The sequence below is a fragment of the Crinia signifera genome, chromosome 11, assembly GCF_055691185.1.
Source record: "Crinia signifera chromosome 11, ASM5569118v1, whole genome shotgun sequence".
NCBI classification, from domain to species: domain Eukaryota; kingdom Metazoa; phylum Chordata; class Amphibia; order Anura; family Myobatrachidae; genus Crinia; species Crinia signifera.
In genome coordinates, this window is record NC_139227.1 from 112867904 (window position 1) to 112885902 (window position 17999).

Below are 17999 nucleotides of genomic sequence, written 5' to 3' on the forward strand. Positions count from 1 at the left end.
GCGCAAATTCTCAGGCAGGGCTGAGAATTCAGCTCAGATGCTGCCTGGCTGCTCCTAAACCCCGGCGCGCAGCTGCGCACAGAGTGACCTGATGTCAGAGGTCATGCTGCGCAGCCTATCTGCTGCTCCACGCCCATCACACCACCGCCCGGCACCCAACCTCATCATTGCGCCAGGCTCGTCATAACTGCTGCCCATCTCCTACATCACTGCCCGCCTCCAGACCACCGACATGCGGCTCTTAATCACAGCCGCCCGGCTCCTGCACCGCAGCCCACCCCCAACCGCCACCACCCAGCTCCCAATCACAGCTGCCATGCTACTGACAACCCCCGCCCGGCTCCCACACCGATGACCAGGTAACTGACTGGGCTGGGGGAGGGGGGTTACAGAGGGGGATTAAAGTTCATCATTATATTGACAAACCCAATCCCGGGTATCCCAAGAATGCCGGGATTAGGCATTTTTCATTCCCAAATGCTGGTATTTAAAAAATGCCCCGAGATTGGCATCCCTAATCCTGAGGAACCACTGAAATGGAAAAGTTTGCCACTTCCGAAGTCCAAGTCTTGATAATTGCCACAGCATTGGGGTATCAGAGCTGCTGCAAACACAGTACTAGTAGCCTTGAGGGGGACATGCTGTGTTTTGTTTTCACCCATACAAGGTACCAGCCTTGTTCTGTTCAGCCTGGACCTGGTTACCACAGAAGTGTGTATAGGAGAAAAGTACAATTGAAAGCGGTGGTACTAAAACTCTGTTATAACATCAACACAGTACTGGTAGCCTTGAGGGGGAACATACTGGGTTTTGTTTGCTCCCATCAGGTACCAGCCTGGTTCTGTTAAGCCTGGACATGATTCCCTCAAAAGTGTGTATAGCGGGAAAGCTCAATTGAAAGGGGTGGTACTAAAACTCTGTTATGACGTCAACACAGTAATTAGCATTTTGCGCTGGTACAACCATGAAGGACCAATCCAAGATGTTTTTTGGCATGTTAATGTAAAGCATCTCCTCCATGTTCATAGTGCCATACACCGCGTAAAGTGGTGCAACAGCCACAGTTTGCTTAACAATTAAGTTATTTTTCAATGCAAGCATTTGCATATATAATTATTATTTGCATACCCTGAATTATTTATCTTACCCTGTATATTTTATTGCAAATTATAAAAAATATTGTAGAACATAAAGGAGGATAAAAATTGAGGATCACAAGATCATGCTAGCCATGATGGCGGCTGCTCACCCCTTTAAGACGTGCCTCTCACCTTCGGGTAGTGTTTCGGGAATGAGACGATTTTAAATGTACGTTCCCTGCATGTGCAAATTTTATTTCAAACAAATGGTTTGGAAAAGATTTATAGATACTTATGTAGCATGTAAAACTAAATGACTACATGAATGACTAACAAGGTATACCGTGTGCTGCTTCAAATAAACATTTAATAATGGTTGTGTTCTGCTATTTTCATTCCCATTCTGTCCGCAGAGACTGCACTTGCCTCCAGACTTGTCAGACACAGTGAGTCGTTCAAGCAAACAGGATCTGGCAGGGTCGGCCAAACTGCTGAGCTCAGGATGTGGTTCTGCAGCCCCGGGCAAGAAGCACCTGGACTTCTAGTGATTTCTACTTAGCAGATACGCTCACAGACTCTGCGCCCAAATGGGGCATCGCCATCATCAGAAATATTATCCTTATTAATTAACATTTTATAGAAAGGAATTTTGCTGCCGGAAATTGGATGTTTATAAAAAAAAAAATTATATTCTCAGAACTACCGTGTTGTCTTTTAAATATATCAGTAAGTGTTTGTTTAATAGTATTGACCTTTTAATGTTAGTTTAATTTAAATTGTTGCCACGTGCCGTCGCCGTATTCAGCTGAGAGCATCACCAAGACTTAAGCTGCCCATACATCGGGATGACCAGCATCCAATCCGGATCCTGTCATGGTTTCCCTTATACTCCCCGGCAGCTTGCCAGACACATGATAAATCTTATGTGCGTAATTTCACATTAGATCTATCGTAAGATCTCCAACTGCCAGTATACAGGTCCTAAGTAGCATCTTCAGCGCACATGTGTAGTCCATAAGATCATACAATCCACCTTGCGACCCGTGCATCGGAACGTAATCGTACCAAAAGCCTTACGATGTGCACAAAAACACACACAATGCATCGTACGAGCCATTGAAATTGTGCATTCCGACCTGAAATCGTTCTAATGTATGACCAGCTTTGAGGCAGCTTAGGTTATTTTGATGCACACCTGTGTGGGGTGCGAGGGAAAAGCAGTAATGTTGGAGACCACAAACTGCCATCGTTCCACCATCCTGACAACATTCCAGTGACACATTGCAGATAATCAGCTACAATTCATTAAGTTTTCAAACAATTTGATTATCGTTTCTCTAGAAATCTAGAAAGTTTATTTATTCAAGCCACATCTTTACTTTTGACTTTCAGTTCCATCTTAATCTTCTTTTCTTGTAGCACTTTGTAATATGAAGACTTATGACAGTGTGTTATAACATATTCCCTGTTGCTTTATCAGATATTTGGGTATTTTATTTGATGTGTTATATATATATATGACCATTATATTCTGATATTCATGTAGTCTCTCTTTCATAATATAAGATGCTCATCGTAGTCATTATTGTCCAGATATCTATGTAGATTACACTGCCTTGAAAGCAGTACCCTACAAATACAATTTAATTTACAAATTACATTTTTTATGTAAAAACAAAAGGTCACATATGGTAATTATCATTAAAAAACAACAGCAGATTTAATTTTTTATTTTTTTATTTGTCTTCTAAAAACATAGTTTTAAATAATTTATAGCAACACTGAGAGATTACATCAACAGATTAAGTCCGAGATTGAAATTCAAACTGACAGATACATTAATGCTGGTAAGTCTGAAATGTTCACTCAAGCTTAATAAATAAATAGTGCAAAATGCAGGGCGAAAATATAGACATGCAAAACGCTCTTCCAGTAATCATGTGCTGAATATCTTGCCTACAAACACCTGACAATTAGTATAATTAGGAATACAAATTATATAAATAAAGTGGAATATTGTTTTATTTATTTTTTAGTTCTGAATGTGTTTTTTTTATGTATAAACTTTTTTATGGTTTAGTTCTGTGTCTTGTAATTGAAAGATGGATGGTTTCATTCGCTTATAAACCCTTAAGGCGCCGTTGACCACCCCTCGGCCTCTGCTAAAGAAAATCTGGTTACATTATTGGTTAAAGCCTTAGGGAGTCTCCAAGGTACTGCTGGACATTATAGTCTGAGGTTGTCCTTACTTTAATGGAGGCAGACAACAGAAATTGAAAATATATAAAAAACAAACACGCATTAGTTACATGGGTGCCGGACGGCTCCCCGACAGTCGGGATTCCGACAGTCATTCCTCAGACGTCGGAATCCCGACTGCTCCCTCGTGGGGGTCCTCTTGCCAAGGCTTAGTGCATAGGTCTTGTAACTACTAATACTTTCAGACAACTTTCTTGTCAAATTATTGAGCCTACTGAAATCGAACTAGTGGAAGGTTTATTTCGCACAGTCCAGGTACCAGTGTCATCATAGACGGGAATGGCGATGTTGAAGAATCTAATGTGGTAATGAGCCATGGATGAGTTTGAACTGTTGCACATACTGTAAGTTTGCTTATCAAACTTTCTTAAAAAGACAATGGAGGTAATGACATCATAAGTAATCTAATTATAGCAATCATTTTGTAGGCTGTGCTAGATAAAAGCCAGAATTGGGCAAACCTTAGCTTCTTTTTGGAAAGGCCAATCTACCCCAAAGGTCTAATACTTTACATTACAGACTTATTGGTGGTTGTGGCTTTAGTCTCACCAGTTGGTTATGTTTTTCTTGTAGTGCTAGTTTAATGGACCCATCATATTATGGGCCGCCTCATTCTCCACCCACCGCTACTGGCTTTGCCATTTCCCCTTGCCAATCCTGTTACTATTCTCCACTCTCGTCTTCTTGAGTCCATTGCCACAGCCACAACCACCCCACCCCATCCCATAATTGCTTCAGTGTCCTGCCCCTTGATGCAACTATCTTTATTTACCATACACTTGTCCTAAATTGCACTTTAATGTCATTGGTTATTTTCTTGTGTTCTTCTCATTTATATATTGTTAGGTGCTGTGGAAACTTTGTGGCGCCATATAAATAAACATTAATAAAATAATAACTGATTAAATCACTGTAATGGACTGCATTAGAACTTTTGTTTTTTTGTATTATCATCTATACATATTGTCACAAATTGGTATTTCTGGAGTTCACTGACTTTTGAAAATATGAATTGGTTCTTTCAACTAATCTAAGAGAGAAGTTATTATGGGTGTATGCTTCCACTGTGCTGTCACCCTTTACCCTTCTTATACATGTATCAGGACACTGGGACCAAGTTTCTAAACCCATCTCCCACTCAAGAGATCTGATCACTATGTGGATGGCATAACGCAACACAAAGACCCCAGTAATGTGTGAATATTCCCATAATCCTGTAAGAAAATTGGTTGAGTTGTATTATGTTTGTTACTATTAGATGGTAATCTGCAGGATGATTCTCTGTTTAAACACTATGGTGACTTTTTATGACAATATTATAAAGTTGGTCTCCTGAGTTATTGCATTAGGATTGCTTTTTTTATGTAATATATTTATGTGTATTATATGGAAAGTGAAAGATCTGATGCAGCCGCTGACGAGGAGAGGTGGGGAAACGCGTCATCAAATTACTGCCTGTCGCATCAACCACCGGAGCCTGGGAGACAGAAGCCGGAGCTGGGAGTCCTTGAGAAGGCTGAACCATCGGTAAGACCAGCGGCCGGGAACCCGCTCCAGGCATGCATTAGTCACCCAAAAGTGGATTACAAAGCTATAGTCCCCATAAAACGGAGCATAAGCACAAGGAAATTCCATTTTTACAGCACTGCACGAGTGGGTGTTACTGGGTGCATCCAGACTTGACAATTGTACTAAAGTAACCTGAGTGACCTACATGTGTGATGTTTTATCTACTTACAAGCTGCAATCACTAACCTGCTTACAAGTTACAAATATTAACCCATTGCTTGACACTGCTAACCTGGGCGCTTTTAGACAAGTGTGGGTTTAAACCCAAATAGCCGCTTCAAGAGGCAATTTATGTGGCTATACTAACCAAGAACTTAACCCATTGTGTGTTGCCAAAATCAAATTGAAAGCATTATTGGAGGTTTCGCCAGCCACTATATCAAGTTGTGTTTTGCTGTAGTGCATAAATTTGATCTTATATTATATATATTCTATTTTTATTGTTTGTTTTTTATTTCCATGACTTTCTCAGTCATTATATGATTGTATTTTATAAATTGTATGAGATTGTCTCACTGGCCGGTGGTAATGTTGAAATAATAATTATTGTGAAAAAGAAATAATTTTAAATTCATTCAGATACTTGGGTTACAGTCCATTAGCGCCGTTTACGTTTTTGTTGTTGTTTCTGGTCTAAAATAAAGGGTTGAGTATCCCTTTTAAACGGCAGCTGGTACTGTAACTAGTGCCCTGCGCTTGGTTAAACCACCCATCTTTTTATATGGAAAGTGTTGAACATAAACCTGTAATTATTTAGAATAATTGGATGATTTTATTACCCAAATTTTTATTTTGAAGTGTAGTTATCCCATTGTGATTGGTTAGACACAGTACATAATGGTAGACTATGGCCAAAGTCACTAGTGGACACAATAAGTTGGGTCAGTACACAATGGTAAAGTCATCCAACGTCAGACATTTATGGATACTAGTGAAAGTTACTTGTTCATTGTGGTTGACATGATGATACCAAACAACAGAGTGACTACTTTTATCCATTTACATAGGCTGAACGACTGACTTGATGATCAAAGACATGTGTGATTCTTTTTAAAGTTAGCAAGCAATTTGAAATATCCTTAAATCCAATGAACTATAACACTTTCGAGGGCACTGACAAATCTGTCCAGGCCCTTGTGAATATTCTTGCAAAATAACTAATAATTTATCTCTTCTCACAGTTTCTTTGCTATATTCTATGACATATTGAATATATGCCGATATACATTAGACATGGGGTCCTCAAACTATTTTGCTCTGAGACCCCATCATACAATAAAAATAATTACAGGACCCCAGCAAGTTACTGCAGAAGGTCATCACATCACACGTGTAGTCAGCAGACAGCACATACATGGCAGCATTGTGGAGGCACAGAGTGATGGGAGGAGTCTAATATACCATAACCCATCACATCACACGTGTAGTCAGCAGACAGCACATACATGGCAGCATTGTGGGGGCACAGAGTGATGGGGGGAGTCTGATATACCATAACCCATCACATCACACATGTAGTCAGCAGACAGCACATACATGGCAGCATTGTGGAGTCACAGAGTGATGGGAGGAGTCTAATATACAATAACCCATCACATCACACGTGTAGTCAACAGACAGCACATACATGGCAGCATTGTGGGGGCCCAGAGTGATGGGAGAAGTCTGATATACCATAACCCATCACATCACATGTGTAGTCAGCAGACAGCACATACATGGCAGCATTGTGGGGGCACAGAGTGATGGGAGGAGTCTGATATACCATAACACATCACACGTGTAGTCAGCAGACGGCACATACATGGCAGCATTGTGGAGGCACAGAGTGATGGGAGGAGTCTGATATACCATAACCCATCACATTACACGTGCAGTCAGCAGACGGCACATACATGGCAGCATTGTGGAGGCACAGAGTGATAGGAGGAGTCTAATATACCATAGAAACATAGAATTTGACGGCAGATAAGAACCACTTGGCCCATCTAGTCTGCCCCTTTTTTTAAACATGTTACCTCAAACCATATTTGATCCTTATTATTTCGTAAGGATATCAATATGCTTATCCCAAGCATGTTTAAATTGTACTACTGTATTTGTGTCTACCACCTCTGTTGGGAGGCTATTCCACTTATCTACTACTCTTTCTGTGAAAAAATTCTTCCTCACATTTCCCCTGAATCTTTCTCCCTCTAGTTTCAGTGCATGTCCTCGTGTTCTGTTGCTCCTCTTCCTGTGAAGAATGTCTCCCACCTGTACCTTGTTAAAGCCCTTGATATATTTGAAAGTTTCTATCATGTCCCCCCTTTCCCTTCTCTGCTCTAAAGTATACATATTAAGATCTTTTAGTCTTTCCTGGTACGTTTTGTGATGTAGGCCATGCACCATTTTAGTTGCTCTTCTTTGTACAGTCTCTAATGTATTTATATCCTTCTGGAGATATGGCCTCCAGAACTGAACACAATACTCTAGGTGAGGTCGTACCAATGACCTATACAGTGGCATTATTACTTCTTTCTTTCTACTGCTGATACCTCTCCCTATGCAACCAAGCATCTGACTTGCCTTCTTCATTGCTTTGTTACATTGCCTACCTTCTTTTAAGTCCCCTGAAATAGTGACACCTAGATCCCTCTCTTCCTCAGTAGTTTCCATTATAGTGCCATTTATACTATATTGAGTCTTTGGATTTCTGAGACCCAAGTGCATGATTTAGCATTTTTTGGCATTAAACTGTAGTTGCCATTCTCTTGACCATTTCTCTAATCTGCCTAGATCCTCAATCATTTGTTTTACCCCTCCTGGTGTGTCTACCCTGTTGCATACCTTTGTGTCCTCTGCAAAAAGGCACATTTTACCCTTAATTCCATTTGCAATATCACCAATAAAGATATTAAAAAGCACCGGTCCAAGTACAGATCCCTGGGGTACTCCACTTGTAACCTTTCCCTCCTTTGACTGTACTCCATTTACTACAACTCTCTGTTTTCTGTCCTGCAACCACGCTCTTATCCATTCAACTATCTTAGAATCCAATCCCAAGCTTTCAAGTTTATTTAACAGTCTGCGATGTGGGACAGTGTCAAAAGCTTTACTAAAGTCTAGATAAGCTACATCTACAGCCCCACCTTGATCTATTACTTTAGTCACCCAGTCAAAAAAGTCAATAAGATTTGTTTGACATGATCTTCCCCCAGTGGATCCTGTAAATTGCTGGTTTTGAGATATTCTACAACTCTTTGTTTTAAGAGTGTTTCCATCAATTTCCCTACTACTGATGTAAGGCTCACTGGTCGATAGTTGCTTACCTCTTCCTTGCTTCCACTTTTGTGCAGTTGGACTACATTCGCTGTTTTCCAGTCCTCTGGGATTACTCCAGTAGCTAGTGACTGGTTGAATAATTCTGTTATTGGTTTTACCAGCTCCCCTTTAAGCTCTTTTAGTATCCTTGGATGTATCCCATCTGGCCCCATTGATTTATCCACTTTCAGTTTTGAGAGTTCTGTGAGGACTTTCTCCTCTGTAAATGTACTTGTCTCTCCCTCAGTTTTCTGACTATACTTGCAACTTAACTGTGGCCCCTTCCCCTCTCTTTCAGCAGTGAATACTGAGCAGAAATAATTATTAATATTATCTGCTATTACATTGTCCCCCTCAAGAAAACTTCCACTCTCTGTATTCAGTCTAATTAATCCACTTTTTGTTTTTCTCCTTTCACTTATATACCTAAAAAAAGTTTCCCCCCCTTTACCCACTGACTGGGCCATTTTCTCTTCAGCCTGTGCTTTTGCACATCTGATTACCTTCTTAGCCTCCTTCTGTCTAACAAGATACACCTCTTTGTCCTCATTCTTCTGCGTCTGCTTAAATTTCTTAAAGGCCAACTTTTTTGCTTTCACAATACTTGCTACTTCTTTTGCAAACCACAATGGCTTTCTTTTTCTTGTGTTTTTGCTAACTCTTTTGACACAAAGTTCTGTTGCTTTTAGAATTGCACTTTTTAATTTTTCCCACTTATCCTGCACTCCTTCCAAGTTCTTCCACTCTGCCAAAGAATCCCTTACAGAGTTTCCCATCTCTACAAAATCAGCCTTCCTAAAATCTAACACCTTTGTTTTTGTGTGCGATGAGTCAGTCTATGTCCTTATTTTGAACCATACTGCTTGATGGTCACTGGATCCCAGATTTTCACCCACATTTATGTCAGATATTCTGTCACCATTTGTAAGTATTAAGTCTAATATTGCGTCCTTACGAGTGGGCTCGCTCACCAATTGCTGGAGGGATGCTCCTTGCAAGGAATTCAGCATGTCCCTACTTCTGGTGGAACTTGCAACAGGCAGCTCCCAGTTTACATCAGGTAGATTAAAGTCTCCCATGATTATCACCTCTCCTTTTAATGCCATTTTATTCATGTCCCGCAATAGGCTCTTGTCTAGTTCCTCTTCCTAACCTGGTGGTCTGTAGATCACCCCTATACGAAGAATCGCCTTCTCCCCTGTTTCTATGGTCACCCAAAGAGCCTCCGTTTTTTTCTTCAATACTTTGTATTAAGGTAGTCTTTATATATTTTTTCACATATATTGCAACCCCTCCTCCAATTTTTCCCATTCTGTCCTTCCTAAATAAAGTATATCCTGGTATAGCTATGTCCCAGTCATGATTTTCATTGCACCATGTCTCTGTAATAGCCACAATATCCAGTTCATCCCTTGTCATTATTGCAATTAGTTCTGGGATTTTATTTCCTAAGCTCCTAGCATTTGCACACATAGCTCTTAAAGTTGTGTTTGTGCTTCTCCTGCTGCTAGCTATGTTCATCGTTCTGCCTATATCTATTCGGTTTTGATCGGCATTATCTTCTGTTGCAGTGGATAGGCTTTCTGTTCCATTTGCCTGCAGAGACAATACCTATAGGTTGGGGGAGCAGATTTCTTCATTCTTATTTGGTTCACTGCCCCCCTCTGCTAGTTTAAATAGTTGCTTATGAAGCTTACAAACTTCTCACTTAATATTCTCGTTCCCCTTGAAGATGGGTGCAGGCCATCACTTTTATATAAGGCTCTGTCTTGCCAGGTAGCTTGACTTTGACCTAAATATCCAAATCTCTCCTCGTTGCACCAATTCCTTAGCCAAACATTGAAGTTTCTAATTCTCAGAGTTCTATCTTCCCCTTGGTGTACTGGCAATACTTCTGAAAAAGTTACAGTGGTTGCCACCTGTTTTAGAGCAGTTCCTAACTTTCTAAATTCATCTTTTACGGCCATGACTTCAGCATTAACCAGGTCATTTGTGCCTAGGTGGACGATGACATCCACCTCCCCATCTTTTCTTGCTGCCTTTACAATTCTTAGCATGCGTTCATTATATCTTGTAGCTGTGGCTCCAGGTAAGCACCTTACTTGTTTCTCTACTTTAGTAGCATTTCCCAGATTAACTCCTCTAATTATGGAATCTCCCAAAAGAAGTGCAGTCCTTTTTGGAGGTGAAATTTTCCTGGTCCTACAGTCCTCATATCTTCCTGTTCTTTATTGCCTATGTTGGTCATACATTCCAACCCTGCAAGAGCAGCATATGAGTTTTGCAGTGTGACCACTTGGGGAATGTGTCTGATGCCCTCTGTCAGTCTCTGCCTTTCAGATCCCACAGCAGTCCAGGCAGAATGTCTTCTGGGGGCTCTCTGAGGCAGTGGTGGTTGCAAGGACACAGACATCCTACGTAGCTCAGCATGAAGTTTAGCTATCTCCTCCTGCAGCAAAGAAAATTGTTTGCAGATTGGACAGCAGCCGAGTCTCCAGAATGTCTCCCTCAAAACAAATGCATTACATCCACTGCACTGCACCAGGCCAACCATTGTATCAGATGTATGGTAATAACAATAATAATATGTGTTTTGGCTTTTGTGTTCAAACTCACCTTTTTCTGTATTCTAACTCACCTGCTTCTGTTTCCAACTCACAAGTCACTTAATTATTCAAGCTTCACTTTAGTCTGCAAGCTTCTCTCTCAATACCCATCACATGGGTAGTCAGCAAACAGCACATACATGGCAGCATTGTGGAGGCACAGAGTGATGGGAGGAGTCTGATATACCATAACCCATCACAGGTGTAGTCAGCAAACAGCACATACATGGCAGCATTGTGGAGGCACAGAGTGATGGGAGGAGTCTAACATAACCGACAATTCAACAGATTTTTCACCGAGATTAGAAAAGTCATCAGCCTGATGGTCAGCAACATGGAGTCGAGACCCCATGCTGACCACTTTGGTGTCAGGATCCACAGTTTGAGAACCTCTACATTAGACCATAGTTTTTCACTTAGTCACTTAGAAGCTTTGCCTTAATAAGCTATAAAGGGCATCATAAAACGTATCAACATCAGTACATAACAACCAAAGGCACTTGTGTAGTTTGGCGGCGCCCATCGCATCGCATACCATAAGGCATACGATGGTATGCGATGCGACGCGATATTGTACAATGCCATACAATTTTAAAATTGTATGACATTGTATATGGCATACAATGCGATGCGATGCGATTAAACATTGTATAAGAACCCTAATGGGTGCTTACAATGTTAAATGCACTCCCCCGCCACCCCCCCCCCCCCACACTATAAACGTGAACCCGAAGCGTGGCGAGCGCAGCGGTACGCGTCCTCCGACCTTTTCATACCCCCACTATCCACGCCGGCGTAAAGTTGAGAATAGAAAGTGTGGCGAGCGCAGCGAGCCACCGAGCCCGAAGCGTGGCGAGCGGACGCGGATACCTGTGAAGGCCGCGAGGGGACTCCGATACCTGTGAAGGTATCCGCGTCCCCTCGCAGGGCTCGCTGCGCTTGCCACGCTTCGGGCTCGGTGGCTCGCTGCGCTCACCACACTTTCTATTCTCAACTCCACACCGACGTGGATAGTGGGGGTATGAAAAGGTCGGAGGACGCGTACCGCCGCCCCTCGCGGGCTCGCTGCGCACGCCAAGCTTCGGGTTCACGTTTATAGTGGGGGTGCATTTAACATTGTAAGCACCCATTACGGTGCTTAAAAGCACCCTTTAGGGTGCTTATACAATCTTTCATCGTATAGGGGGCAAAAATCGCATCGCATGCCATCGGGTGCATGGCATGCGATTAAAACATCGCGCAATGGAAATCGGGGGCGCCGCCAAAATACACAAGTACCCAACCAAATATGTACAAAAGGCTGATTTAGAGTTCTAACATTTCTTAAAAAGGATTGGAGTTTCCATACTGCTGAGTCTTAGAGTCACAAAACATAAGGACAAAAATAATAATTATTAAAAACTACATATAAGGAGGAAATAGTATAGAATCATCCACAAAACATGGCCTGTTGGGGTTACTTAAAGACTTCAGATAAGAACCACTAATATGGATGTGGAAAATGAACCTAGAACTGTATCTCACACAAGACTTCCACCACCACCTAACTTTCCATCTGTAGACCCTACAGCTCTGCTCTACTCTCCCTCCTTTTGTCAGCCCATATTGCCCCTAAAATGTAACCTCTTACGAACAAGTCCTATAGGTAGGTATACTCTTCTAGACAGTCTCCACAATTTATTTTCTTTACATTCATTTTTATTGACATCGCTTCGGTCAGTAACAGAAGGTGCAAAACAATAACATATACATGCAAAGGTTACAGTTATAGTACCATAATGGGCACTAGAAGCCTATTGATATACATAAATATATTAAGGCACATGTGAACATATACATACAGAAGATATACAAATAAACAAGATTTATGTAAAGTGTGAAAAGAAAAGGAGAGAAGAGTTGTAGATCTCCAGTGGACTGGAATATTGGTGTTTCCTGCACCATTCAAATATGTCAAAGCTGATTTATTTTATTGGAGGCTACAGGACAGTCAATCTTGTTAAGAAGCCAAAACACTGAATCTGAACTAACATCTTGACCCAAAATGTATTATGTCAAATAATTCACGAATCGCAAAAGGGCGAAGTACAGCACATTCCCACCCAAATATGAAACAGGGAACCAACAGCCAAGGTACACTTCCAACATATGAAGCAGGGATTCCCGCATACATGTTAGCCAGCAAAGATGTGCATCTGTACCACTGAGTCAAGAACTTAAATTGAGTCTCCACTACTGAATAACTTACAGAGCTTTAGGGCCTAGCGTGACACCCAAATCCCCCTCTCTCATTCTGATTTGCAATGTGGTAGCATGGAGAAAATATCTTCTATAAGAAGCCTATAACCTGAACGAAGGAAATGTTGGGGATGAGTCTGACAGTCGGGTGGGTGACCAAGGGAAGGACCTTAAGCCAAGCTGCCAGTCTAAGGTGGACCGGGAGTCTCTGATTTTCGAGCACTACCCATTGGTTGCACAAGTCCTTTCCAGGACTCTACTGAGAGATAAGGAATCTACTTAGGTGAAGAAGTATGGTAACTGTAAACCGCCTAAAAAGCACATCATGCAAGGTCTTCCTCCCCAGACGGTCTTCTTCCACCCCAGACAAACTCCCTTACCAAATTATGTATTTTCAGGAACCAACTCCTGGGTACATGTATCAGCACAATGTATTTAATTGGTGGCTTTGCTTTATACTAGCCTATCAATTTGTAAGCTGGTCTGTAACAAGTTAATGTTCTTTTAGGATTATTTGTGCATTATATTAAAATAATATTTATCCCTGACCCTGCTGTATCTATAATGGGTTCATCATGTGCAATGCACATATGAGTCCGTGGGTCCAGTGGAGGGCCACACTCTAGTGACAGCTATTTTCCCGGTGATTTGCATATGTTCAGTAGAGATGTACCTGGGAGCAAATTGCAACCGCCATGTTCTTGGAGACCTACGTAGCCGAGTCTACTGCGCTGCCACAGAGGATGGAGCCGGCACACGGGCCACCTCTACTTTTAAATCGCCCGTGAACACTGCTCAATGGTGTATATTTAATATACTTACACCCGTGTTAATTTAAAGTTACACCCGTCAGCCTGTTGCTGCAGAAGGTAGACGTGAGGCCAGGACAATTTAGGACATGTTTCTGTGTTCATGATTAGTTATCATTTGCACATCCATGTATTTGTCTAAGCCCCATTGTGAAGATCTCTTTACAAATAATTTTGAGACGTGTCTGACTCCTTTCCATAGAGAATAGTTTGCAAAATGCAGACTGGTTTTAATAGTCATGAATTTTGATGACTGTCAATCACCGGGAAAACTTCACTGTAGCATAAACACATACTGTATACAGCTTTTATTCTGAATCAGAATAATTGAATCAATGACAGTGATTTGCAGAGATGTCAAATTTATCCATCATAACCTGTCGCTACCAGTTTATTTTTTGTGATTAAAATCAAAAAGACTACTATTTTATCATCAGCTTTTTCATTAGCTGCGGCAGGGATTTTTTTTTTATTGTAGGTGCCTTTTAAAATGTACTTTTACAAACAGGTTTCTTTTTTCTCGGTCAGAAAAACACATGAAAGCTTTAAATCGAAATTGGCACAGCAAAAAAATACATGAATGTGACGTGCCATAATTATCTGAGAGATCAATCTCAATTATAACAGCTATTATTCACAGCATACATTAGTTATTGTTATGTACTTCTTTGACTACTATCCCGTGCACAAAGAGGGTCCCGGTGGTGACATGCAGAAGATCAACTCTGTTTAACAGGAAAGGTGCCTAGTTCTGACTTTGTTAGAACACGGGAGGACATGGAATAAACTGGGGGTGTTCTATCAGTGGTCATCAGACTGCTACAAGTGATCATTGTCATTTAGAGTGTTAAAATTTATCCAAACCGACAGCTACCCCCCTTTTTGGCAATCCTAACGCCCATCAATTGACTTGGTGCAGCAGCAACAACCTCGATCTAAACCCCACCAAAATAGTTGAGATGGTGGTCGACTACAGGAAAAAACCAAATGCACTAGTCCTGCGAACAATAGCCAACGCAGTGGTGTTGTGGGTTGAATCCTTCAAATTCCTAGGGACAACCATGTCCAGCGACCTAAGATAAGGATTAAACATAACCACAAACATCAAAAAGGCCCAACAGCGCCTGTTCTTACTGAGGCAACTCAGGAAATTCAACATCCCACAGGAGCTGCTGTGCGTATTCTACACCGCCATCGTGGAGTCTGTCTTATGTTCCTCGATCTCAATCTGGTACGGTGGCGCAAGCGAGAACGACAAACAAAAACTGCAGAGGGTTGTGAAGACTGCGGAAAGGATCATAGGGACCGACCTCCCCCCGATAAGGGATTTGTTCTCATCCAGGGTAAGGAAACATGCTGAGAAGATCACAAAGGACAAGCTGCATCCTGGTCACAACCTGTTCGACATCCTACCATCCGGAAGACGGTTCAGGTCCATCCCGTCAAAACGTCCAGATCCGCAAGAAGCTTCTTATCGTTAGCCGTCCATCACCTGAACAATCCAATCAAAGCGAATGCAATCTCAATATCAACAGCCAAACAGCGTGTCCCTACTTGGCGACCTGACCACCATAGTCATAGCTATAAATGAAATGCTTGTCTTTATGTAATATATGTGATCTCTCCACCCCCCCCCCTTTTCATCCCTGCTTGATGCTGCACTGTAATCCACAAAAAATTCCTAGTGTGCGCAAGCATACATGGCCAATAAAGTTGATTCTATTCTATTCTATTGATGGCTAATAATAAATTAGTGTAGCCAGGCACTGGGCCCACAGCATGGCAAGCGCAGCGCGCCCACCCCCGTCAGGATTGTGGTGGTCGGGATCCCGGCGTTGGTATTTCGACCGCTGGGATCACATACCAAACCCAATGCTACCCCTCCTATATATCCATCTTTAGCTAAATATACTTCCCTACTCACGCAAGACTTTCACCCTACTTGCACACAACTTTCACCATTCTTTCCATACCCTAACTCATAAGCTCACCTGCATGGCTTCACCTGTGCTGCTGTACATCTTTGGAAATCTGTGGCCCACCTGGACATGCTATCCTCCATTCTTCAATATATCCAGCTCTCCCTAGGGTTAAATTTACAAAGATGGCAGTTTTATTGAAGATGAGATGTTGTCCATAGCAACCAATCAGAATCTGTACATTTACCCCTTAGTGAGCAGGGCCCTCTCTTCCTCCTATCTGATCATGTCCTACTATATAGGTACTTCATAGCATGCAGGACTCGATGATGCTAAGTGAAAGACTACAGTTTTCCACTGTGGCACTCTCAGACAATCTCAAGATTGCTCCTCCCATGTAGATTATGAGCCTCAGCAGCCATCTTGGTACATCAAATGAAGCTTCCATGGTGGAGTAGCAACATGGAGTCTGTAGCGCACTCCACTTTCAACGATAAACAGGTGATGTGATTATAATGACATACTTTAAGAAAGAGGGGTCTATTTATTATGCAAAACTCCAGAGACCATGATCATTTTCTCAAAACAATGTTTATTGCAGGATTTCATTCAAACTCTTTAGGGGTGCACCAGATAAGTCAGAGAGGATTGGCCATCTACCGGAGCGAATGATCATATTGCTACAGTGTTAGACTGCCAGTGAATAATAACTGAGGGGAGGAATAGCCCTGGTATTGAAACCTGCACCAGAACACTATAGTTTAGAACAGCCCACGACACCAGAAGTGGACAACAGATTTTGTGTGTGGTTACTCCATTGGGGCACATTTTAATGGCAGATCAAAACATTAGCAGGATCCCAGGCAACCATAGTCAATGAAACCCCATTATAGCCGATCCCCTAGGTTTCCACTGGCTTACATCTACTTCTCTAATGACACAGTCAGAACCTCTCGTTGTCTGATGATATGTAATAGACGGTTCTAGTAATTGTACCACCCAGGTAAACATTACCTGCCGCACCTCTCCCACTCCTATAAACCAACACAAAGGGATTATCATTAGTCTAGATTCTAAGTATGTAATGCCATGACACAGATTGGCACGCACAAGTGCCGCATTCCGTGAGTTCATTTCCAATGTTCACTTAAGGTTGTATAAAGCATATTATTCACTTAGGCATATCTTCTATAAAGAAATAAAACAATACGTGATTCACCCTGATTAATTTTCACTATGTGGCATCTGCTTTTCACAGGCATTTTTAATATTTAACTGGAATTACCAGGGCCAGATTAATTAAACTCCATTACGATTATTTAATTTGGTTTAGGGGATTGCAATGGTGCAATCAGAAGTGGACTGAGTTATCTGTGCAATGCTCAGTAGCATTGTGCATTGTTTCTGTTCTTGGACAAAACATGTATATAACCAATAAAATTATTATTATCCTTTACGTCTATCATTTCTCTATTGCATCCTAGAAAAGGACAGACAGAATCTGATTGGTTGCTAAGATATTGTGCAGGGCTGTAAAAATGAGAGGATCATTAAACAAAGACCTACAATGGAGTGATGTAGAAAACAAATATGGCGATGGAAACAAAAGAGCAAGTTTAAATCTTTCTGTTGGTTCCGTTCCCTGAAATGTGGGTCCAGTTTGTTACGAAGGGAGGTCAGCTCATCCAGAGATGTGGGCAAATTGTTGAAGGCCTAGTCATCTTTTCATTTTCAGAAGATGACCATGGTTTCCAGTTCAGCTCAGAAACCATGGTATGAGACTGGATATAGAGGAGTATTCAATATGGAATTCCAACTGTCGGGACATCCCAACAGTCGGAATCCCGGGATCGGTTTCGTCTGATCTGACAGTTACTCAACAGCTGGAGTTCAATGTTCCGGCTGTCGAGTGTCAAAAGTCCATGGATCGGTGTCCACGGCTGTTTCCCGGAGAAAAAAAACAGATCTAACTTAAAAAACAAAGTTGGATCTGACCGACACAGTCTAGAAGACCCTTGTCAAAATATCTTAGAAGTTTAGCCAATATCTCCCAGTTTTTCTCCTGGCTTATAGATTGCTTAGCATAGGTTGACTATAGGGGTGTGCACATGATATTGGCTAATAGCCAATTTTGACTAAGCAACTTGACTAGATGCACAAAAGATTTTGGCTAGATGCACTGGGGATTTTGACTAAGCTATTTTGTCTAAGTAATTA

At 41.6% G+C, this 17999-nt stretch overlaps 1 protein-coding gene across 2 annotated transcripts in view; it reads left to right on the forward strand.

Moving 5' to 3' along the window:
• Window positions 1-4254, forward strand: part of ELP4 (elongator acetyltransferase complex subunit 4) — a 289757-nt gene extending 285503 nt beyond the window's left edge. For both annotated transcript variants that reach the window (XM_083164259.1, XM_083164260.1), the window contains one exon: window positions 1493-4254. In XM_083164259.1, the coding sequence (XP_083020385.1) occupies window positions 1493-1624 (132 nt within the window). In that variant the 3' untranslated portion in view covers window positions 1625-4254. The remainder of the gene's footprint in view (window positions 1-1492) is intronic.
• Window positions 4255-17999: the final 13745 nt, after the last annotated feature.